Raw genomic sequence first — 26,291 nt, 5'->3', positions numbered from 1 at the left:
CAAAGTCTTAACTGCACCTCAAAATCACACCTCCCTCGGGTGCCATACTGGGCCAAAAATTGTCCAACTGTCACATGCTAGGAATTGTAGCCACCGTGAAACAGCGAGAAGTAAGAACACAAAAAGCCAAGCTATCTAAGACACTTGCTCCCTTGGGAAATATTAAAACACTAAAGGGGAAGTCTTCATTTGATAGGGACTGTGGAGTGTTGATTTTGAGATATGAAGTTTCTTCACTTCATTTTATGCAACTATGATTTTTCTTCTCGAGTTTCAGTACACAAGGAATTCTGATTCATCCGTTCCATTCAGCCTTCTCTCAAGAAATTTCTCGTTTAATTTCTGCAGGAATTTTCTTTCATTTACGGTTCCACTTCTCTGAATATGGGGAATGCTGCTGCATCCATCTGTTATTATTTCCTCTTATATTTCTGGGATTCTCATCATTGGTTCCCAGTCCTCCAGTGTTTAATTGGATCTTTTTCTGCTTGCTCTCTCTCAGCAAAATGGAAGTTAAAGGCTCACATAGAAGCTCAAAACTCATCCTCGTGCCGGCAAATTGCTCAGGGATAAAGAATCCAATTATATTAATATCAGCTACGAGAGAGTAGGAAAGTTGACTTGGTTTAATAACCTGCCTAGTGTCACGGTCCCACATCGGATGTGTACTAGGGAGATTTTGGGCTTATAAGGATGGTTTGAACTCCAACTATGGGAGGCGCCATTTATAGGACAAATATGTGTAGTCAATGGGCCAAAGCAGACAATACATCACCGGAGTTGGGTCCAGGACTGTTACATTTGGCATCAAAGCTACCCTATGGGTACTATTATGTGGGTGGATCCTACACAGAGGTGTATGCCACTCTGACAAATGTATCAAAGCTTCCCTACTATCATGTGGGTGGATCCTACGCAAACGTGTACGCCACTCTAACGAGGGCGTCAGAGATCAAACGGGAGAGCCTGTCACGGTCCCACATCGGATGTGTACTAGGGAGATCTTGGGCTTATAAGGATGGTTTGGACTCCAACTATGGGAGGCGCCTTTTATAGGACAAATCCGCGCAGCCAATGGGCCAAAGCAGACAACACCTCACCAGAGTTGGGTCCAAGACTATTACACCTAGCTTAAATATGAACAGATCCATGAAGGCACTAAGTTTTTGATATATTATTTGATTGACTACAACCCTAGCATGGATGTTCAACATATCCTGTAATGTTCATGTGATTACAACACAAAGTAAAGTCGATTTCCAAACATACAAAATTGGCAATACACAATCAATTCTTATCCTCTGTTTTGCTTTTCAACATGTCATTATACTTCCATCTCTAGATTTTTCTTCTTTAAAGTGAGAATCGCATCTTGGAATGCTTTCTTTGAAAGGAATATGAATAAGAGAAAGACGGTGATCTTGTTTCAATTGTTAGGTGTGCTCAATTTTTTTCATTCTTCTTCTGAACAATATTGAGTTTGGACTTTGGATATTTGAGGGAAATTTTTTTGTAGTCCATTCTTTGATTATCTAACCAGTGGATCTTGCGGTTCATTCTTTGATTATCTAATCAGTGGATCTAATAGTGATTAGTTAGTCTGCACTCTCTTATTTGGAAAGCTAAGAACCATTCCGAAATCGAGGCCTTTACCTAGTCCTTGAGCTCCTCACATGTATCTGATTCTTCCCTCACTTGCCATGTGGTACTTGAGCTCCTAAAGATTGCCAAACCATCTACTCAACCTCTCTAGTACACCGTCTCACCACTTGTATGTAATACTCCCTCACCTGCTTTATCAAAGAAAATGCCTATATTCCACTTGTCTTAATCGTTGTTCAACTATTCTTTTCCTAAAGTTTCATTCTACAACTCATTGGTCTAATCCCACCCCAACTATTGCAACATTAACCATTTTTTTGTAGAAAAACAATGCTTTACAATGGGAAGAAAGAATACATAATGACAAAAAAAGAACCACACTATGAAAACAACCTAATGAGAAAACCTAGAGCAAAGCAGAGAAAACAAACCCATCCCAACCAAATAAATAGATGAAGTCTGGTCATGAAAAATACAAGCATCTCTCTCCAACCAAAGCAAACCCAAAAAAGAGCAAAAACTTCGCACACAGCAAAAACTTCACAACACCCCAATGGTCTTATGTTCTTACACAAAAACCTCTAAAATTAGTCAACAAAAAACCTCCAAAAAGTTTAGGCATATCCAAGGTTTTAACTTTCAATTTTGACTAAACTTTTGACGAAAATTATGATTTTGATGTCAATTTTGATTTCAATTTTTAAAAATGATGGAAATTTGTAGTAGGGGTGTTCAAAAATTACCAAAAGCCAAGCTGGAACCAGGCCGAAATCAGTTTTGGTTCGGTTTTTCGCTCTTCAGTTTCGGTTTTGGTTCTTAAAAATATATATTTTAGGTTTCGGTTTCGGTTTTGGTTTTTGCTTTGGTTTTTAAGCAAAAACCGAACTGAAAAACCGAAATAATTAATGAAATATAATAATTTTGTATATTTAATATTTATAGATGTTGTTGACTTATCCCTCCCAAAGCCTTAGCACAAAGACCCACCATCGCCACTGGACTGCCAACCTCCAAGAATGCTCTGCCAAGCCACCTCCACCATCAATGGCATTAGCCTCTTCATCCTCTACCCTTGAGTCCTTGACCACCCGCAACCACCCTCCCTTTCGCCCTCCTCCGCCGCCGCCATCTTCCTCAAGGCCCTTCCTCTCCCCAACATTGCCTCTTCAGAAAAGAAACTCTTGCGGCCCGCCCCTCCCCAAACCCCCGAGACCATGCATCTCATCCAAGCCTTCCAAGAGAAATGGTACTCCCTTAAGCGCGGCCAGCTTAAGGCCAAATTTTGGAGCAAAAATGCTGCTGTGACGCTGTGAAGTGAAGAATAAACAGAAATGAAATCATCAGCCACTTTGTAGTGAAAAACGAACATAAAAATGCAGCTGTGCCTCTGTAACTCTTCTTTTATTCTTGCCCCACATTGATTCAATTAAAGTTGGAAACTCCTTTCACTTCCTATAAATCCCCCACAATGCTCTCTAATACAAGCATCCTCCAGTGGTGGGCTTTCAATTTAGTTGGGCCTCGTACACATTTGGGCTGATTCCAGTTACAATGGCCTTGATGGCTTGTTTAGTTAAAATTTTAAAAGCTGAAAATAACCAAATCAAACCTTTTAGCTGACGGATTTGCAGTTTTTTTAAACCGATGGTTTACAGTTCGATTTCAGTCTTATATTTTTAAGAACTGAACGTTTCAGTTCAGTTTTCAGTTTAAGCTCCTAATTTTCTTTTTTTTACCTCCACAAAAGTTGTTGACTATGTATGTACTACCAGAGTCCATGAATGTAGAGGTGACTGATGGACCCATCGAATTTAGATTAGTGTGTTCCAATTTAAAGACTCAAGCAATTTATAAAGAAAACTTCACAGTTTGTGGGAGACTCTCGTGTATGGCTGCCCCATAGCTAAGGACAGCAACAGAAAAACTGTTGTACCCTTAGTCTGGATAGGTGGCATCCCCATCTGAAACTGTTCGTGGCACAAGAGACACCAGTTCTACAACCTAAGTGAGGGTTGATTTTCTTAGTTTGTCTTCCTTTTGTTTTATTTTATTTTATTTTATTATGTTTCATTTTTTTTATTAAAACCGAACCCCTAGTGAGAAGATGTCTTCTGATGTTGCTCATGAAACTTCATAAATTGTTAATAGAAATGATAGTGCAGGTTTCAAAATTAAAATATCACAAATGAACTATATCAATGATAGTTATGTTGTGTATAAGGTCCAGCGGCTATACTATAATAATTACATTAATTTATTAAACATATTCAGGTAATATAAATATTATTATTTATTAATTATACAAATACAAATAATTTAGACATAAATGGTCAAGTAAAATGTTGTTGCTCATATCTAAGTTTAATTTTTCATATAGTTTCAAAAGAGAGAAATTCCACTTTGGGTTCAAATTTCAAAGAAATTTCATTCAATAATAAAATTTCAACAAATTTTGCTAAAATTTCAAATAAATTTTGACATAAATTTTGAAAGATAGATATTGACAGCCATTTCGACAATTTCAGGGAAATTTGAGACCATGGGCACTCCAAAACTCATTAAACAAGACAAAAAATTTGTTCCATGAACTTTAGGCAACAGACCAATGCTTAAAAAGGTGAGCATGATCCTGACCATGGTTTTAAATTTCCACAAATTTGTTGAAATTTTCTTTGAAATTTCCGATTTTCGTCACCCTCGAAATCGAAATGGCAGTCGATTTCCGTCTTGTATAATTTCCGTCAAAAATCTCAACAAATCATCCGAAATTTATCAAAATTTCAAAATTTTAGTGAAACTTGTCGAAATTTGAACTATGCAATGAAATTTCCTCATAATTCAAATGAGAGATTTAGGAGTGAAGTGAAATATCCCTCTTAATTTATTTTATTTATTTTGATTGAAACAAAAGATTATTACGCTTTTGAAATTATATGAAAAGATAAACTTACAACAACATTTTATTTAACCATTTATGTCTAAATTATCATTATTTCTATAATAAAAAATGTTTAAATAATTTACGAATTTCATTTGTATTAACTGATTCACTAAATATGTTTAATGTACATTATCGTATAAATATGTTTGATGCACATATTATATTACAACTTCTCCACCTCATACACAGCATAGATGCATTTACTTGTAATATATTAGTCCTAAAACTTACATTATTATGTCTATTAATCATTTCCAAAGCATCATAAAAGAAGCCCATGCTTTACTACTGATTTCCTTTTTTTTTTTTCAAATTGACATCGAAATCAAAATTTCCGTACTTTGAGTCAAAATCGAAATTTAAGACCTTGATCCTAACTACTAGCATAACATGTAAATTTGTAATACACAGGAGTCTCTGATGTGTGAGAAGCATCATCCAAAGAAGAATCCAAATTGTAAAAACACTTAACTTCAATTCAACCAATAATAAATCACTATCAAATTGACTATCACCCTCAAATTCATCAACCATTTTTACTAACAACTACACCAATTGTATCCCCAGAAACACTCACTAAATTAAGCTGACACTCCACAAGTAAATAGCCCATACCACATAGCTCTAAGAAACATTTCACTGCATCAACCTAGATAATTTTCTTATTTCAAAAAACTTTAATGCATTACAATACCAACCTGAATTAGGGGGTGGCAAAATAGGTCTAAACCTGACAGGTGACCCGTGACCCGCCTGTTTAAACTGGGTCCGGGTAGAGTCACCCGGCGCCTATATATAGTTTATATTCTGTGTACTGTGTGTGGAAGGCTGAAATCAAATGAAATTGAAACCTAACCCTAGCAGCACCAGCAAGTCAGCGGCGCACCCCAACGCCTTCTTGACATCTTCCAAGTTCCATCTCAATCAGGGCATCTGGCCATCTCCGGACCTCCCTCACAAGTCACAGCAACCCTAGCAGCACCGCTGCAACAGCAGGTCCAGCACGGGGCACACGCGTGATGATCTAGAGACGATCAACGGCGAAGCTGTGTTTTGATGCAACAATGGCGTCTACGGTTTGATGGTCTGACGCAGCTGTGTTTCGACACAACAATGGCATCTACGAAGACGATCAACGGAAAAGGAGATCACATGATGGAGATGATTCCCACAAACGCATCAGCGTCGACTGTAGCTGCCGCTGTCGTTGTGGTTACTTCAGATGAGATCACGCCTCTGTTGATTGATAATGTTAAGCCCAAGATCAGCATCTTCTTCGTATCCTATATTCTCCGATGATGGTCTATTTGGTTGTTGAGAATTGTAGGAAACGAAAGGAAATTTTAGAATTGACGCAGCTCTGAGATTCCAAGCTTTGTTTCTCCACTATATCCATATGCTCCAATCTATTCGGCATCCATTGTTCCATTCTGATTTCAATCTAATTTGAGTGATTTCTTAGAAACATAAACGAAGATGATTGACCACTATGTTTTATTCTATTTTATTTCTAAAAAAATTTAGATCATTTTACATGAAATGTTTTTAAAAAAATAAATAAATAAATTATATTTCTACACGGGTTACCCGTTTATTAAACGGATGGATTTGGGATATATATATATTAGTCAAACGTTAATAAACGGGTCAACCCGAACCCGTTTAACCCCTACCCGTCTACGACACCCCTAACCTGGATCACCCTCATTACAGCGTCCATCATATCAAAACGCTTGCAATTTGAACCATCAGCCTAATACAACCACGGGAACTCTTTCGCAAACCCCCAAAACCTGTTTACAAATCTTCCTCGAAAAAATCCCCCTTATTCTTCCCAATAACCCCATAATAGAAAACTCTGCTCAGATCATCTTAAATTTCTTCTTTCCCTATAGAAGCCATCTGTACAAAAAAGGTTTACTGTTGCACTTCAGTCACCATTGATTCTCATCACTTCAATTTTTTACAGGCACCAACTATGCTTAGTGATAAGCTAAATCCTTGACACTCCCGCGCTATCATTCTTTCTTCAATACAGGGTTGATATCCTTGGTTTTAGAAATTTTACTATTCCAAAACATCAACACTCACAATAAAACCCTCCCTTACCAAGAAAGAATGATGCTAATATGAAGTCTAAACAAGACCCTTCCATCTGTAGTGAAGTGTTCCTTTACATAATATATAGGGGGCGTGTCTGCAAGAAACTAATTTTGTCACGTCTGCAAGAAACTAAGTTTGATACTCTTCATAAGAGTCTCATTACCAGTGTTCGAGGACACAACAACAGCTGGATTCACCTAAGTGCTAAGAGTAGTATTGGGGAATCCTGGTCATTTGGAAGGAAACACAAATGAACAGGTTGAGCACACAATTGGAGCCATCCCAATGTCCTGTCTCCTCAGGAAGTTGGGCAACATTTTTTCCTAGATTTTTATGGGTGTGTTCAGACCAGACGAAGGTCCATCCAAATTTTATTGTGTAGTGAGCTCTAGCATCTATGAAGCTAGAGCAAAATGGGATGCTACTTGGGTTATTGGAAGGGCTTCAACATGGTTCTTTTCCCGCATCATAGGAACCATGGAACTTTAGAGAATGCCAACATGAAAGAATTTTAGGACTTCTTTCATGTAAATGCTCTTATTGAATTGCCCCTTAATGGGGGCAATTTTCTACTTGGTCCAACTCAAGAGTGACCCCCCACTTTCTCAAGGATTGACCATTTTTTAATCCCAAAGAGCTGGGAGGATTATTTTCCCAAGGTCACTCAAAAGCTCCTTCCTATGCCTACCTCCAGCCACTTCCACATTTTGTCAGACACTGGAGGCATAAAGAGGGGACCAACTCTCTGCTTTGGAAACATGTGTCTTAAACAAAAAGGTTATGAGATGTTGATCAAGTAGTGATGGTCTACTTCCCACTTTGAAGGCTTTGCAAGCTTCATTCTTATTTCCAAGTTGAGAAGGTTAAAGGAAAACTCAAATGGTGGAACATAAACATTTTTGGAGATATCTATGTGAAGAAAGAAACCATCTAGAGGGAAATCCAGGATCTTGATGCTGAAGAGCTCACTCGAGGCTTTAATGATGAAGATAAAATAAGACAGACCTTGCAAAAAGAATTACCCAAGATTATGAATTTGGAACAAATTGCTTGGAGATAAAAGTCTAGGGCCTTATGGCTTAAAGAAGGGAACTGCACCACCAAATTCTTCCATTGCACAGCCACTGCCATAGGAGATATAACACCTTGATGATGAAGATAGAATAAGACAGACCTTGCAAAAAAATTACCCAAGATTATCATTATGGAACAAATTGCTTGGAGACAAAAGTCTAGGGCCTTAGGCTTAAAGAAGGGAACTTCAACACCAAATTCTTCCATCGCACAGCCACTGCCATAGGAGATACAACACATTGAAAAAAGGCATTATTAATGGTGAAACTTTAAATGAAGAAAGGGGCATAAAAGAAGGTACTCGCAAGTTCCCTTGACTTTGAGCCTTCTACTTGGAGAACACAGGCCAAGGGTTTAAGTTCCAATAGAATCTGCAACCTCTACAGCTAGGTGGCTGGATATCCTTTTAATGAAGAAGAAATCCTGCCTCTACCCTAAAACTTTGTAATGGTGATACAGCTCCAGACCTCGATGGCTTCACCATGGCTTTTTTCCAGGCAAATCGGTATGTTCCCAAAGCTGATGTTATCAAGATCTTTGATGAGTTCCATCCCATGGGCAGATGTGGATAGTTTGAATTCCACCTTTATTACATTCATCTCTACGAAGACACGGGCTGTCAACAACAAATATTTTTGGCCGATTAGTTCAGTGGGTAGTGTCTTCAACTTTTATCTAAGGTTCTAGCCACAAGACTGAAAAATGCAATCCTAGAAGCCATAGAGCAGCACCAATATGCCTTTGTTGAAGGGAGGAAAATAATGGTTGCGGCCCTCATTGCCTCAGAAGTTGTGGGTAGTCACTCTAGAGCTGGAAAAATAGGAATTATTTGCAAATTTAATACGTAAAAAGCCTTTCAACTTGTTTGTTGGGACTTCCTTCAGTATGTTTTTCAAAGAATGGACTTTGGGAGCTTATGGTGCAAATGAATTGAGCAGTGTATTGCCACACCATCCTTCTAAATTCTCATTAATGGCTGCCTTAAGGGTTCTTTCATTCTTCCAGGGGATAGCAACAAGGAGATCCCCTTTATCCATTGCTTTTCATCATTGCATGGAAATTCTCAGCCAATATTGCAAAATGCCACAAGAACAAGACTCTTAAAAGGGCTTACAGTGGAGGGAAATGGTAGGAATCTGGATGTTTCTCAACTCCTCTTTGTGGACTATACCATGCCTTCTACGGGGGAAGCTCATTAAATTCTTAATCTCAAATGCTTAAATTCTTAATCTCAGATGCTTACTTCTTTGCTTGGTGGCAATTTCTGGTTTGAAAGTCAATTTGGGAATGAGTGAGCTCATCCCCATTGGTAATGTGAATGATGGCAAATTCTTGGCTGGTATGCTGGCTTTATGGGTTGCAAGCAAGGAACTTTTCTCTTAAAGTGCCTTGATCTCTCAGTGGAAAAAAAGATTACAAACCTATTGTTAAAATTTTTGACAAAAAAAAAAAATAGCTGGATGGAAGCATAAATACCCCTCTAAAGGGGGTAGGTGGACTCACCCTCATTAAAAGCATCTGCTCCAACCTCCCAGTTCCCTATTCCTTGGTCTGTGGCCAAAAGATTGGGAAAAAACTGGGTAAGTCTTTAAGTTCCATTTGGCTAAATGGAACGTTATTCAGCAACCAATCCTGAGAGGTAGACTGGGCCACAGATCTCTCACGCTCTTCAACAAGGCCCTCCTGGACAAATGGATGCAGAGATTCATGAACGAGGGGTCACTTTGGAGAAAGTTCATTGATTTAAGTATGGCCTCAAAGACTATGGTGGACATCCAATGAGCTTAAGCAGTCCAATGGGGTAAGTTGTTGCAAGTCAATCAGCAAAGGTTGGGAGGCTTTTTCATTCTCATTCACTTACTATGTTGGAAATGGGGACACTACTATCTTTTGGCATGACAGCAGGGCCAGCTCATCTCCTCTGAGTTCTCAATTTCCTGAAATTTTTAATCTTGCCTGCAACAAATATTACTTTGGTGAGTATGTACGTGGACCACTCCGTAAATGGGGCAGCTTGGAACATCTTTTTTGCTAGAAATGCCTATGATTAGGATGTTAAATTTTTTTTCCCTGATTTTTATGGCTGTCTTTATAGAAATGCCCCCAATTGAACCAATTAGTATGTGCCTTTATGGAAGCTCAACAAAAATGACTACTTGAAAGTAAGCTCCTTTCACAAACAGCTTGACAACCCCTCTGAGGCCAGACTTGATTTTCCTTGGAAAGCCATTTGTAAAACTCTTGCACCAACCAAAGTTGCTTTTTTGCTAGGGAAGCAACTTGGGGGAAGATTCTCTCTTAATAACCTTTAGAGAAGAGGCTTCACCTTGATGAATAGATGCTTCCTTTGCAGAGATACTGAAAATGTGAACCACTTACTGCTCCACTGCCCCTGAACCAGATTTTTTTGGAAACCCGGCCACTGCTCTTTCGAGACAGCACTGGGTCACTGCTGAATCTGTGGTAAAGGAAATCTGGGCTTAGAAGGGTAGTTCTATGAATGGATTAAGGAAAAAAGGCTTTTCTTTGATTCCTTGTGGAGAGAAGAAATGCTAGAGATTTTGAAGGAACATCTACTTCTCGCACAATCATCGAGGATAGATGGCTTACATTTGATTTTTGATCTCTTGGATACATTGCCACTCTGCGGACCCATCTTTATGTTCTCTCTTTTCTTGTTTGTACATGGAGGGCACCCCCTTGGTGCCCTTTAATGAAATTTTTTGCAAGGAGAATTGGTTCAATTTCAAAGTAGAGTACAAGATCATTTGTCACTGGTTCTTTTCTATTTAAACTTCTTTAGTTTTACTAAGTCATTGAAATTTTTTATTTACTTTTTATAGAAAATAAATTTATTAAGAGCACAAGATATCCTGCAACACACAAACAAAATAAAAAATTACAACCCCATCCCCCCTGATCTCTCTGAAAATCAATCAAAGAAATGCACTAAAACATCCCCAAAGCAATGCAAGATAAACCACAGGTTGTTAAAATTGTAATCATGAGGATTGGTTTAAACCAGTGTGTCCATTTTTATGGAAGTGGATAAGGACTGGCTTCTTAACTCCTAGGCTGATTTCTGAGCCAGCAAAAAAAAACCAAAAAAGGCTCAGAAGGATGAGAAAAGGAAAAAAAAAAACCTACTGCACCACGTTAAAAAGAACAGCTTCAGCAGGGTTGTTGACAGATGGAGATCGATTCAGACAGATGAAGGTATATTGCCTTTCCAGAAGGCTTTTGACTCAAAAGGGTGCATAAGATCTCAATTGAAGCAGCAGAACTGGGTTGAAGAATCACTCATAATCCCAAGCAAAAGGCTTTGGACCCGATTTTCTGCAGCGATCTGTGGTCTCTTCACCCCTTTCTTTAATGATGAAGGAGATTTCACCCCACGAAAGAACCAAGAGACAGATCCCCTGGAGGCAGTGACCTCCTGCCCCACTCTGGCCACTGCATCAAAATCTCCCACAGAACAAGCCCAAACTAGAGCTTGAAGAGGACGTCTGAATCCACGCACCTATTCACATGAATGGTGCATGGCTTAGAAAATAGCAGATTTGAATTTGAAAAAGGCGTGCTGTCTTTTGCCAGGCCCAGGGTCTTCAGTTGCTTTCAGGGTATTGGGAAAAGTTTTTTTTTTCTGGTTTACTTCTTCCTCGAGCCCAAGCCATGGTTATCAAAATCCCAATCCAAATTGTACAATCCTACAATCATATGATCCAGACTTGCCTCATCAATCCGAATCATATGTAGAATTGGAATCAAGCAGGGACCCAGGGGGATTGTAGGATCCTAATAGGATTGTGGGATAGCAATCCTACTTGGGATATTACGAATCCTACTTATGCAACAGCACGTGGAATTTTTCTTATTAGGATGTTAAAGAATAAGGCCCTATTTATATTTTTATTGGCCCAAACACTTTACTTTTGCAATAGACACAAATTTTGGTTCAGTTGGTCCAAATGTATCAAAACAAAATTGGGCAAAATAACAAACATCTCCTAGGATTTGTTTGTTCCAAGTCAAGAGAGCAGCTGGGCATCTCATGAAAGCTCTCTTCCTTCGAAACCATAAGCTCTCTAAAAGCTTAGGGTTCTTGACAGGCGGACCCCAAGTTATCTATCAGCAGGCTGGTACTGCTCCTTCTTCCAGCTGAGAGCTTTGAGATAAGCAAGAGAGCTTCAAGAACCAGGGAGTGGTACAGTCAGGCTGAAAGCTTAAAGTTGCAGGCATGCCAGTTTTTGCATTATCTTCGTAGTTTTTCACCTTTTTCCTCTTCTTTTCTCTTACTGTGACAAGCCAGAGACCTTTTTTTTACCCCAAAGCAGAGAGCAGACAGCTTTCTTTATCTTCTTTTTTTTCATTTCAACAAACAAAAAGTTCTTATTCCTTCAACAAAAAACTTTTCCAGTTCTTTTCTTCCTCTACCTCCTCCCTTTCCTTCTTTTTCTTCTCATGGTCTGATGACAAAACCACAGAAGCTGAGAAGTTTACAGCAGTTTGAATTAAGATTAGCAATTTCTTCTTCCTTTTTCTCTTCATTGTTTTTACTCTTCTTTTTAATTATAATTATTGAATAGACAAGCTAGCAACACTCCACCCTTTGCGGAGAACTTTTTAATTCAGACCATTAATATTTTTTTGGGTCAAAATTGTTTAACGAAACACCTGCTAGGTGCTAGCTAGCAAGGTAGCTACATTCTTGAAATTTATTTAATTTCTTAAACTTACCACCAAGCTTTTAAGGTTATTTTATAGAGTTATAAAATGCCAAATACATAAATTTTTAATTTATTATACACTTTAAGTAGAATCTTGCGATCCACAATCCGATCCTGTGAACTCCATTTCTAATTTTTTATACACTTAAAGTAGAATCTTGCGATCCACAATCCAATCCTGTGAACTCCCCCAACGATCCTATGTAGGATAATGCCATGTAGCTAGCAAGGTAGCTACATTCTTGAAATTTATTTAATTTCTTAAACTTACCACCAAGTTTTTAAGCTTATTTTATAGAGTTATAAAATGCCAAATACATAATTTTTAATTTATTATACACTTAAAGTAGAATCTTGCGATCCACAATCCAATCCTGTGAACTCCCCCAACGATCCTATGTAGGATAATGCTTCTACCAACCTTGCCCAAGACCAAGCCCTTTTGATCTTTCTCCAAGGCAAAGGCTCATAGGTCCTCTGACCCTTCTTGATCCAGAGTCAGCAAACCCCCAAATTGCCAAAGGAGGTTGGACATCCATCATCAAGCACCCCCCAAGTCCTCAGCAACATTGGAGCCACACACCTTGATCCTCCCAATGCCAATATGGGAGTGCAAAGATCTGTTGTTTTGCCAAGAAGTGCGGATGACGAGGAGGCAAGGACAGAAAATTAATTTTCAGAACAACGCTACCTTAATTTAGCCTTGATTCTCAGAAGTGGCAGGGCACTTTTGGACAACAAACCAGTGGATATGCAAGCTACAGACTTTGAGGAACTCAGATGCCTTGACGGTTGGTGATTAGTTCAAGCAACAGATTTCTAACTGCGCTCTCCAGCCAGTAAAAATGGCAAGCAAAGCTATTGAATCTCTTTTGATGACTTCGAGGAAAAAGCTACGAGCCTTTTCAAGGAAATAGGCAAAATAAGAGCGAGGAAGGCAAATAAAACCGTAAAAGAGCAGCAGCAGAAAGAAGCAAGAAAAATGCAGCAGACTTAAGGGGTTGGAATTTCCAGCAAACATTGACTGGAACGAGAATTTTTCAGATCCTGAGGAGGCCGGATGCAGTAGGGGCTATTTCCAGAATTTACGATGGTAAGACTTTTCTCTTAGACTGCTGGCAGACTTAATGATAAATCTGAAAAGTCATTTGTGATGTATTTTTTGAAAGAGTAGAAAGAAGATGTGATCTGCCAACAGGAAAGTAAGAAACTTTTGACAAGACCCTCATCACCAGTGTTTGGGGTACAATAACCGCAAGTAGACCTCAATGCTATTGGCAGTGCTGGACAGCTCTTGATCTTCTGAATGGTACACAACTGGAGCTTAGTGTGTGTCCTGCCTCTTCAGGAAATGGGATGAGAACTTGAAATGAAACTAGAACAAAGCAGATGCTCCCTGGGTTATTAGAGGGGATTTCAACTTGGTGCTCTTTGCCTGTGAAAGAAACAGGGGAACTATGGAGAATACAGTCATGAAAGAATTTCTGAGCTAATGTGAATGCTCTTATTGACCTCCCTTTTATTGGGGGGTTCTTTTACTTCGTCCACCTCAAGAGAGACCCCTTCTTTCTCAAGATTTGACAGGTTTTTAATTTTGACAGGATGGGAGAACACTTCCCCGAACTCACCCCAAAAGCTCTTCCCTAAGTCTATCTCGACTATTCCCCATTTTGCTGGACATATGGGGAGTAAATTGGGGACCAACTCCTTCCTGATTTGAAAACATGTGGCTTAAGCAAGAAGGTTTGGACTTTGGAGAGCTTATCAAGGAGTGGCTGTCTCCTCTCCATTTTGAAGGCTTTGCAAGATCTATGCTCACTTTCAAGCTGAAAGGAATTAAAGAAAATCATAAACAAAGGAATAAAAATACCTTCGGAAATATCTATGTGAAGAATGACGCCTTCTTGAGGAAAATTCAGGGGCTTGACATGAAAAAGAAGTTTCTCAAGGCCTCGATGAGGAGAAAGCAAGAAGGATCCTCTTGAGAGAAGACTTATTCTAGATCATAAAGAAGGGAGATACTGCTCGAAGACAGAAATCTAAGGCCTTATAGATTAAGGAGGGGGGCAATAATACTGAGTTTCTACTGAACAACCAATTTTCATAGGAGATTTAACACTTTCAACAAAGAAGAGATTAACAGGGAAACTTTAGAAGAAGATGGGGACATCAAAGAAGGTATTTGCAAACTCTATGAAGCAAATTTACTTGGAGCCATCTTCATGAAGAATACAGGCTGAGGGGATTAGTCTCAGCTGGTTTAGCACCCCTACAGCTTTGTGGCTTGAAAATCCTTTATGTGAAGATGAAATCCTCCATGCAATGAAAGATTGTAATGGGGATAAAGCTACACGTTCAGACAACTTTAATGTATGACCTGAGGAGTCCTCACACAAACTAGATATACATGGGTAAGCACCAACTTGACCCAAAGCTTAAGCCATTAGATCTTGGGTCCAATCATGTACATAAGCACCCATTATCTACTTAATTTTTTTAATGTGGGACAAACTCACAAGTGGAATTCTCATCAATCTCCCCCTAACTTGTCATTCTAATCACTCCCCTTGAGTGGAAACCATCCCCCTCATGGGAGCAAGCCCACTTCTCCAGCTAACCCTACTTGGATCCATCTACCCAGCTTAGATGATCTTATTGGCCTAACTATTAGCATGTTCGAAGAATTAGCTTTACATCTCGACTTTACGATATCACTCTCCTAGATTTATGAACCATGGTCTCAAATACTACTAGTTATGACCAGGCGAGTCCACATGAAAGGCTTGATATACACACGTGAGCCCCAACTTGACCTAAAAACTTAAGCCATTAGGTTTTCGATCCAACGATGCATGTAAGCATCGATCTACTTAATTTTTCAAATGTGGGTCAAACTCACAAGTGGAATTCTCAACATTTTACATGGCTTTTTCCAAAAAAATTGGGATGTTCTCAAAGCTGATTTATCAAGGTCTTACATAAGTTTTATCCACTGTATAGATTTATGGACAGCATGAATTCAGCCTTTCTTGCCCCGATCCCTAATATAGTAGGGTCTGTTAAGATCATAGATGATGGCCCCATAAGCTTGGGGGTGAGAAGTGTTTACGACCTCTTATCCAAGGTTCTCGCTTCAAAAAAAAAAAGCAACCAGACTTGATTGGACAGCGCCTGCACACCTTTGTTTTTTCTCCCCCCCCCCCCCCCCCAACACCCGACAAGAGAAAATATATTAAACAGAATAACTAAACAAATAAAGGAGAACAAGATGTCCTCTTAAGGAAGAAAAGACAAAAAACAGCTACAAATAGCTACAAAAGAGCTGCCCTCCAATCCCTTTGCAGGTTGAGCAAAGACAAAATCCCTATGAATGAGCCCAAAATGAGACAAGAAACACAACTCTAGCCCGTAACAAACTAGGAGAAGTTTGTGCGGTCCTTGAACATTCTCAATTTCCTCTCGATCCACAGAATTCATAAAGTAGCAAAAACACGCATTTCATAAAGCCCTACCTTTTCTGGATTTTCCAAAACCCCAAAGGTCACTTGTGGAGCCACTCAAGCTTTGTCAAAACACGAGAAAAGAGCACATCAAAGAAAGTTAGCCACCTGACAATGAAGGAAGAGGTGTGCGTTTGCTTCATACTCATGGCACTTGGAACACATATCAGGACTCAGGGCCTTAATTTTTTTCTTTCTTGTATCGAATTTAAAAATCAAAATAAGATAAGTCATCATTTGCTATGCATCCAGAAAAATATTTTAGCATGATTTCCAATTTTTATTATTTTCACAAGAATAAATATTTTTTGTGATGGAAAACTAAAAGTGCAAAAATAAATCAAAAAACTAGAATTATAATATCAAGTAAATTATTTTTACTTTTACATCCAATTTTCTAACATCATAAAATTCAAGAAGTAAAAAAAATTATAAATTTAATTAGTTTAATAGATGGCAAGTTGTAATCATTTTTTGTTTATTTTTGCTTTTTTTAAAAATAAAAAAATTCTAAACAAAAAATTAACAAAATTTATAAAATGGCATCACTAGAGTTGCAAAGTAGCAACTTGACAAAGTATAAACAATATGGTACAGATTACCAAAATAAGAATTTGACAGACTAAAGCAACAGCAAGAACTTTTTTTTTTTTTTTGTGAGATGAGAAGACAGCGAGTAAGAACTTTAAGAGTGTTAAATAAAAATGACAACACCATAAAATGTCGACAGTGTAATATACACTTTCGTGTTGTCTCTTTTTTTGTGTCCAATCAGGAGTTGACTTTCCCAAGGCATGTATGATGCAACCCCCATAACTATCTAGGATTATATGAGTGCTCTAAGAATATTTGTAACCTACATTGCTTCTTCAATTGCTTTACTAGAACTCCTAGTACAAAATCAATAGCTATATTATATATACTAAATGTAAAAAGTGAGAATAAATTTAACATTTTATCATTTTCTTAGGGGAAAAAATATCCCTCGAACAAATTATAAGTAGATTAGGTATCACAATCAAAACTCATTTTCTGATGTGATCCTTCTAAGGAACATGAGCGACAAAAGAAGAATTCACACTCGCAACCACATTACCATGAACCTTATAAAAACCCATAGAGAGAAGTTATAATAATTTCCTGATTATTTTAGGAAAAAGCAATAACGGAAACATGGGGGCTTGGAGCAATCCTGGCTTTCTAATGAATAGAATATATCTCTCCAGTCTCCATCTACTTTTTTAAAAATAAAATTAATTCAAAAATGAAAGAATTCAACAATGATATTTGCCCAGATAGAAGCCTATGTTTCTAAGTGACGAGATGCTTAAAATGTTTCAGTTATTTTTGGGCAATATGTTTCTGAAACACTCCCTAAAGGAATCTGCAATAAAAAAATAATAATAATAATAATGCAGTAAAACGATTTCCAGACATGTACATATCATGATCCATAAGAAACAAAATGTGGGTCAGAACAAGATAGCAATCATAGAAAATAGAAAATTATATACTCGTATAACCTTTTCTCTCTTCTTCAAAAGATTTCTAAACTTTACTAACATTTTACAAAAAACACAAACTTTACTAATATAAAAATCAAGCCCTTTATACAAACATGATTTATGCATAACTTGAAGCATGATCATAGAGGCTAGACCTCATTCCACTAGCTTTAGGCCTCCACTTGATAAGAGCATGGAGAAGAAAACCACACAAGCTTTCAACACAGCCAGTCCTTGCTGACTAATTTTATATTTGGTCCACAGAATGGAATAGTGAGTGCATAGGAATATAATAAAAAAAGGGCAGCCCAGTGCACAAAGCTCCCGCATATGCAGGGTCCGGGAATATATATCCTATGGTAGATTTTGGGAATAGTCATTCACTGTTTAATTTATTGGTTAGAAACACAACAACTCTTGCATGGAGCATTATATAGGGACACATAGTTCACAAAAAAAAGGAGCACGAATGGAGTAGCCACAGTTTAAGAATATAATAGTTCAAAATAAGAATCATTTAAGGCAAATAACCATGCAAAACAAGTTCATGTGAAATCAACCAAAATGGAAATGGATAGGAATTCCTATAATAAGATTTGTAAATAGTCATTCATTGTTTATCCTATATTGTTTAAAAAGTAGATACACACAATCTCTTGCATGGTCATTTGTCTTAAAATGGCCCTAACTATTTTTGTATAGTTTTCGACCCAAAAGGGGAATTTTCCCCAGACTCCTATGGGGGGCAGCAGTGGGAAATTTTCCAAACTACTAATTCATCAGCTAATATATTCCTGAAAAAGATCTTCCAATCGATAATTGGGCCAAAGCCTTTTTCACCCTCCATCTAAGCTGCGCAGGAAAGGCCCTGTTCCAGCCATGGAATAGATGAAATAAATCCAAAAATGGATTGTTCTGCTTGCTTGTGTTTGGATCAAAATTTTGGTAAATTAAATCTATCTCAGTAGTTCTAGGCTAATCCTCCACACCCCTGTCCTCCACCACCTAGCTATTTCCCACCTGGAATTAGGATATCTCAAAAAGGAAGTCAAGGATCAGTTCCTCCCAAGGCACTGTGACATGACTCGCTCATTCATTCTAACTTTTGTTTTCGTATCACAGATCTTTGTCTCCACCATTAGAATATATATATAAATCAAATCCTTTAAAAGATTGTTAAAGGAATTCATCCATATCATTGGTAGAAAAGGATAAATTGGCGGAAAAGGATTCATATAGCTGACCCCACCTAGTGGGACTAAGGCTTGGTTTTATTGTTGTTGTTGTTGTTGTATCCATATCATTGGTAGAGTTTGTAAGACTATGACTGATCCTGAAAGGGAATGAATGAAGGTTGATTGTTTTGCTCCTATATCTTCCAAAAGGATAAAAGATCATTGTTTCCTGCATGCGAAAGGTTTTACGCACATTCCTAGCTTTTCTGGAAATACTCTGGACCCACTGACCACTGATCTTGCTAAGGGCATATTGGGTACTGCTTCTTTAATCGCAACTATCATATCCCTACGTAAAAGAAACTCTGTTTTCCCCTGATAACAAAATAAATTTATTAAGAAAGAAAATACCAAAACTACAAACTAAGAGAGAACCAAAAATCCTCAAAAAGAAGAAAAAAAAAAAAGGGCTACAAAAGAAAAAACAAAAAGAATGACCTAGCAAACGTAAATAAGAATCCCCTTTTAAACCCTTCCAATCATAATTAATTGGACACTTCAAATTTGCTAAATGTCTAATTCAGGCCTTTTTTCATTATATCATTACCACCACATCCAGTTAGACTTCTTGCCCTCCAAGATCAAATAGCCACAAGTACATCTTATGCATCAGTTGTTGAGGCAAATACCATCCCTAATTGGATCTCTCAAGTGCTCTTGGCCCATTCCATCACCCTCAAAAATAGGAATACCCTCTAAGCCTTCAAGCAATGTAGCTGGCACATCATAAATATCACCCACCAAATCAGATGAATATGAAACAAAACCATATTGTTCACAAACTTCATCCAATACTAAGCTGCTATAACAAGTGATTCACTATTAGACTCTCTCATTATCAGACAAATTACCCTGTTTCTTATTTTTCTAAACATGATTTCCCTCATAAACCTTGGTATCAGACCCAATCTTTGAAGCAATCAGAGTCTCCTCCAGGGCCGGATCTATGTTTAGTTGAGGGTGGGCTATAGTCCCCACTCAATTCACAAAAATCCATCAAAAACTTATATGTATAATACTTGGAACAGCAAGGTTTTTAAGAAATGCACCCACTCAAAAAAGGGTTCGAGTCCAAATAAATAAGATTTGAGGGGCTCATTCAAACCTTTTTTTTTTTTAATTTAAACTAATTTAAATAAACAAGATTGGATTCTAGTAGATTCCTATTAACATCTTCTAAAATTTGCATAAAACATTTTAGAACATATTTATTTTATTACAAGTCCTAAATTGAGATGAAACATAAATTGATATTTTTTTTCCATATTGAACCCTAAATTCTAGAATAAATGATTGTTCATCACTTACATAAAGGGAGAAATTTTCAATAGAATACAAATAAGTTTATCATGGAGCAATTCCCAAATATGAAAACTTGTCGAGGGCAATTGTCAGATGTATCATTTTTTCGAATAAATATAGTAAAAAGTTGACCTTTTTCTATTAGTACTCCAATGCTAAGTCTAAAGTAATAATATAATGTTTATGATCATGAATGAATAATTGTAAAATTTTCAATCCCATAAAATAAATAAAATATTTATAAAGGAGTCATGGCATAAACAACTCAGCCCCCACCGACTTAAGGTCCTAGACCCGCCACTGGTTTCCTCAATACACAAGCTACCATCCAAATTACTCAGTCAGACATCAAAAGTATCTTGATTACCAACAAGAAAATTACTCTCATCAAACCCCTTGAGCATTGTGGCCCAACGAGCATAAATCTTGGTCCTCTCAGCCCTATCATGCCCCTTACCAACATCCAAAGACTAATCTCCACCATAAGTTCCCACACCAGTTATCTGCACGACTGCACCACGTCTATAATTGGCCCCTCCATATCTCTTACCCCCAAAGTGTTCGCCAAGGATCTGGTTATCTTGCACCTTACGTGAGATCTTAGCGTCACCATCCTCCAAAGAAAGCTTTCCAGACCCCCACAGCATAACAAACCACAAGATGGTGTCTTATAAAATCCATTCATCTGAGGGGTAACTACCGCTGACCCACAAACTCCCATATCTCCTCCTCTACAGCCTCCGTTTTTGGTGAGATAAATAATCAATTGTATTAAATATAGAAGGCGAAGTACACCACGAGGAGAACAAGATGCCCTCCAGTAACAAATAAAAAACACATGAATGTGAAGAAAAATAGAAAACAACTCTAATAAAGCAAAGCAATCCAATCACTACATCCTAAGCAAACCGTTAGCTGAGTACCAATGCAATGCAAGAAACACCACTAATGGGGCATTGCCATGAAGCTTTCCTCTCCTTTGCCCTCCCCAAATCCCTAAAAATAATACAATATCAAGGACAGGCCCAATTGTCACAAAGAATACCAAAGAAATTATTCCAAAGCATCCAAGCAAGAGGAAATTTTTAGAACAAAAGAGAGTTCTTACATTAACATAACCCGAAAAAACTTCAACTTCCTTTTTGTTTAGTTGGGCCATAGTGTCTTCCCCTTTGTTGGCCAACCTCACAACTCGTAGGCCATTGAGGAGAAATTACAGGCCTTGCAAATTCTTTCCCAAATAGTTAACCCATTAGGCACCTAGGCATGGTTTTAGATAAAAGTAATTGTCTCCTTAATGATAATAGTCGCAGTACTAACGGATCATAATGGCCGTTACAGCTATGAATTAGAGTACCACAGTCATGAAAGCCACCGATACTGTTATGTAACGTCCATAATGGCCATTATGCACCCATTTTTTTTAAAAATGCACCTAGACCCTCGCATCGTGAGTGAAATGATATTAACACACAATGCATTGTATCATACAGTTAAAATCATCTATTTTTACACCTTCGAAGATAAACGCACATTACCCTTGTCAGGGTATCTACAACCCTTACAACCATCCCACCTAGTAACTGGCCCAAGTCCAACTCAATTGTGAAACAATTTTGGTCCACCCCACTCCGCCCCATCGTCATCCCAACCCCCATCAAAACCTCAATCGCCCCTACAAAAGCCCCTTACTCATCATCCGAAACTCCTTGCCTCCCAAAAAAGTACCAAGTTACTCCACCAGCATCACCTCACCACAGCATGGACAAACATTTTTCTTGTCCTCCGTCCAAGACTAGCAACAATACTCCCTGATCTAATCCTGTGTTGCAATCTTGCACCTATAACTCCATTACCAAGAGTAATCCCCATAGCTAACACTTGAAAGTTTTGCACAACCTCTCTAACTATATCCCCTTGCCCCACAAGGTACAAATAATCACCATAGCTAGCACTTGAAAGTCTTGCCCAACCTCCCCTTTGGCCCACGAGGTACAACACCAAAACTACTTCCTTTTCCAACCCAATTGTCAGAAACTTCTCCATCTAGTAGATCTCATCGCCATCCAATGAGCTACCTTCCCCACACCAACACTTCAAAAACACCTTCCTAGTCTTCTAAAAACTAGTGACAATCCATCAATGAACTACTTTATTCCCAACAAAGAAATCCTCACACAATAATTACAAATTGGATTATGATCAAGAACAAAAAGAAAATCCCTTTTCCCAACTCTTCCACTCTCATTTCCCCTTGATCTGAATAAATCTACTATGTTTGCCTCTTGTCAAGGCATGCAAGAGCCACAGCCCCTATATATTATGAACTCCATTCCCACTCTATTTTGTTCCATGAACCAAACATAATATGAGCACTTAACATATAAGATAGTTTGAAATTACACTATTATCAAGTGTCATCTTATGGGTGCTCTGAACTCTCCTTATCCATGGTAATCCTTCTTGTGACAAATAAAATTTTGCAAATCTTTGAAATAGCTAGTGGGTGTAGAAGATTCAAAAATGCACAAGGAACCAACATATATGACTTAAAATTTTGTTACTATACAATAAATTGGCCGTTGCAAGCAATTCCTTTTCATTCAATAAGGTATCGATACTTCAGTATGCAATCCATTTTGCTGAAGCACATAAAAGAAAGGGAGAAGATAACCCATAAACAATTACCTCACAAATAAAGCTTTGCCAACAAAAGATAATTTTGTTCCCTTCTTAATTAATTAATAACCCTAAAAGTGTACATCTAGGAGCCCTTTGTCTTTATTTAACAAAGAGATTATGTTATAAATATGGAGGTGAAGAGTAATTTCTAAAAACGAAGATGTAGCACAAGGATATTTTTGGAAAAGAAAATAGAGGTAAGAACAATTTTCGCAAAATTTGGAGGAGAAATGGTGTTGCTTTTACAAAGAACATTCCTTCAATGCCATTTTTCAAAAAAAAATTAAATATAGTTCATAAGACACTAACAAAGAGCATTTTTAGAATAAAATAGAGAGGTCAATGTTGGAAATTTCAACTTGTAACAGTAATTCCACATTGGAGAATTAAGTGGAGGATGGATAACTTATATACATGGTTAGGCCTAGGGCATAATAGCTTAAGCTTTCAGGTCAAATTGGTGTTCATGCATAACATGCACTAGCGGATTTTTCCCAATGCTAACAAGGGCTATCAAAGTTGATCAGTCCCAACTCTGGGCAAGCGACATTGTAAACTCAAGGTGTAAAAGCTAAATCCCCCGGCATGCTAAGAGTTGGAGGACCAAATGTATGTTCGAGGCTAATAAGGATCACTTAGGCTTGATAGATCAATCCAAATGAAGTCAAGAAATGGGAAGAAAGATTAATTCGAATGCATGCGAAATGCAATTCATGGAAGGCATGGGAATAAGGCTCACTTGAGCAAGAAAATTGGGCTTGCTCCCAAGGGGGCATTCTAGAGACACTAGTGAGGGGAGATTGTTGGAAATTTCCAATTGTAAGACTTGTCTCACGTTGGAAAATTGAGTAAAGGATAGGTGGTCTACATATGTGATTGCACCCCAAGATGGTGTACACATGCAATTGCATCCCAAGACCTAATTGTTTGGGCCAAGGTGGTACTCACTCATGTATATCAAGTAAATCCACTGAAGGATTTATTGATGTTAGAATGTTTTGGAAACCAAAATTAGAGATCAAGATGAAGTGGCTGGTCCATTTATTCATTATAGTATCAAAAGATTTAGAAGGGTTAAAATAAACAAAAAAAAAAAAAAGAAATAAAAGAATACAGCATGTACCTGTAACATATGGAACACAGTGGACTCCATGAGAATTTTAGTGGCGGAAGAGTTGCTGTCATAATGAGAAGACGCACCTATCAGGAACTTGTGGAAAGTGCGGAAAGCCACAGCAGTTTCTGTGCTCCAGGGAGGCAACCACTTGAATGCCGATACAGACACCAGACCATCTTCAAATAGCTTCGCCACAGATATTTTTAAGCCCAGTTCCCCACTCGATAAACCTCTCAAATTATCAAACTTTGAGATATCAAGACAGATTAAGGCAAGCAAGTCGAGCTTCAATGCTTTCAGCGCTAGTGGGTCAAAGAGAGTAGGGTGGAAATTCAATCCCATTTCAAGAATTGACTTCTTCTTTCCCACTTCTCTGTTTGATATCAAGGTAATGAAACCCAGCAACCAATTCAGGGCAAGCAAACGAAAAACTAACTGGTGCTGAGCTTCTCTCGAGATTAGCATTAGTCGGTGAGCAATCTCGCCCTCTCGCCCATCAGAAGCATCTAAGAAACGCGAATACATCCTCAGAACAACATGACATAGCACAGGATCATTGGAGTAAAGCAAGCCAGAGAACTGCACCTTCAACAACGACGCCTGCAACTCCAGCACCACTGCCACTGGCATTATTATCGACATAAACTCCATCATCCCACAGGGCGTAAACACCTGCGGCCACTCGAGCAAGAACGCCATTACCCTCCTGAGCTCCTTGTAGTTCACACTCAACGCGGCCACCTCCCTAGTCCACCCTCCCCCATTTTCAAAGAAGTGGGGAACGTTAAACGGAATCAAAGGTATCGCTGTACTAAATATCGACACATTCATCTTCAAGGTCACAACGTTATGTATCACAGAAGCTAGCAAAAGTAAGTAACTCTGCGACGCGTGAGTTCGCTCGCTCTGACACAAGCTCCACAAGTGCCCCGCGACATCGGCGAGCAAACCAGGGTGCGCCATCTCCAATTCCCGCAAGCACTCGCAGGCTACGGCCCTCGTGTTTCGGTCCAACCCATGATTGGGACGATTTATGATCGTCAAAAACAACTGAGTGAAGCTCTCGAGGTGCGGAACGTGATCCTTCTTGCATCCGTCAATGGAGATCAGAATCGAAGTTGAGGAAACCATCAGTTGCTCTTTGAGAGCGTAGGTCACGGAAAATCCATCGATAGGGGATTGGATTATGAAACCGAAGGTTTCGAATAGCCGACCGAGTACGACGGGGGCTTCCAAATCTTTGAACAACACATCGGAATACTCCTCCAGGAAGACAATGAGGTGGAGCTTGAGAGGGAAGTCCCGCCGGAGAAGAGAGGAAAGGGCGAGGTCAAGGAGAGAGAGGCCCGAGTACTGAGCGGTCCATTTCTCTCGGCGCGAGCCTCCATACTGGAAATCGTCAATCAAGGCTTCCCATTCGAAGGGAGATAGAGGCTTCGGTGGCTTCTCCATCGGATTCAGGAAATTCTGGGTTTCCACAACACGGCTGCGACGGCGACATCGTCGGCGGCGGGGTGCATTCTTCTGTTGGGACGGCCACTAAGCCACTGGATTTGAAAAGAGGTTTGGCTTTGAGAACCCGAAGCTAGGCCCTTGAGACCCGAAGCTAGGGCTCAGACACAGGTTGATTTTTTAATAAACTAAATCGTTAAAGAGCACTTTTCAGATATCGGAAAGTATTGACGTGTGGGAAAATTAAAGAATTAAGCGGATCGAATTATGTAGACACTAAAATTTTTAAATAGATAAATTATGATAAAAATATTCAGTAGTTTTATATTTCAAAAAGTTATTATCATAAAACAAATAATAGTACAAAAATTTTATAAATACATTACTACATATTTTTAGTAATAAAATTTTAGTTCTTCTTTCCTTTCTTTTTGGTTTTCTTGTTTACTCTTTTGGCTAAATTGAAAAGTTTGTGGTAAACGGATTTGTTCGAATTATTGTTTTATATTTTGCTTATCTTTTTCTATTTTATTTATTTATTTATTTATTTTATCTAGATTTTCAATTCCATAATTTTCTATTCTCTCCTATAATAAATAAATACTCATTTGTACGGTTATTTTGTTTAACCATAATTTGCACATGTTGTTGCATTACCGGTTGTATTGAATCTAGATTGTGGTCTTCGCGAAGAGGGAGCCTTGGATCTCGTTGTCTTTATGTTGAAGATAAGTTTTATCTCTTGGAGGATGATTTCTTGTAACAAGATCATTACTGTTTCGTAGACTTTTCCCATCGTATCAAGGATGGAGCAATCCTTTGTATGTGTCTTTCTCTCTTTAAACCATTCCAATAAAGGAATATTATTTTTTAGTTTTGTCATGTCTTGATACCATTTATTCCTAACATTTTCAATTTTTTCCTTAGAATATTTTTTCAAAATTTTTTCCCTCAAAATATTGTTTTTATCTTATAAAAAAATATATTCTAAGTTTTTCTTTGTCTATAACAAAGATTTTTTCTAAAACATTGCATTTGTAAATTTAAGATT

At 38.2% G+C, this 26,291-nt stretch overlaps 1 protein-coding gene across 1 annotated transcript in view; it reads right to left on the bottom strand.

The window, feature by feature from the left end:
• LOC131153372 (uncharacterized) overlaps positions 1-25,462 on the bottom strand; it is a 29,559-nt gene extending 4,097 nt beyond the window's left edge. The window contains exon 1 of the mRNA XM_058105642.1: positions 23,795-25,462. Within this exon, the coding sequence (XP_057961625.1) occupies positions 23,795-25,240 (1,446 nt within the window). The 5' untranslated portion in view covers positions 25,241-25,462. The remainder of the gene's footprint in view (positions 1-23,794) is intronic.
• Between the last annotated feature and the right edge of the window lie 829 nt (positions 25,463-26,291).

This window comes from Malania oleifera, chromosome 4, assembly GCF_029873635.1.
Source record: "Malania oleifera isolate guangnan ecotype guangnan chromosome 4, ASM2987363v1, whole genome shotgun sequence".
Taxonomy (NCBI): domain Eukaryota; kingdom Viridiplantae; phylum Streptophyta; class Magnoliopsida; order Santalales; family Ximeniaceae; genus Malania; species Malania oleifera.
Note: the sequence above shows the minus strand (reverse complement) of the source record. Positions and strands in the feature narration are given on the sequence as shown.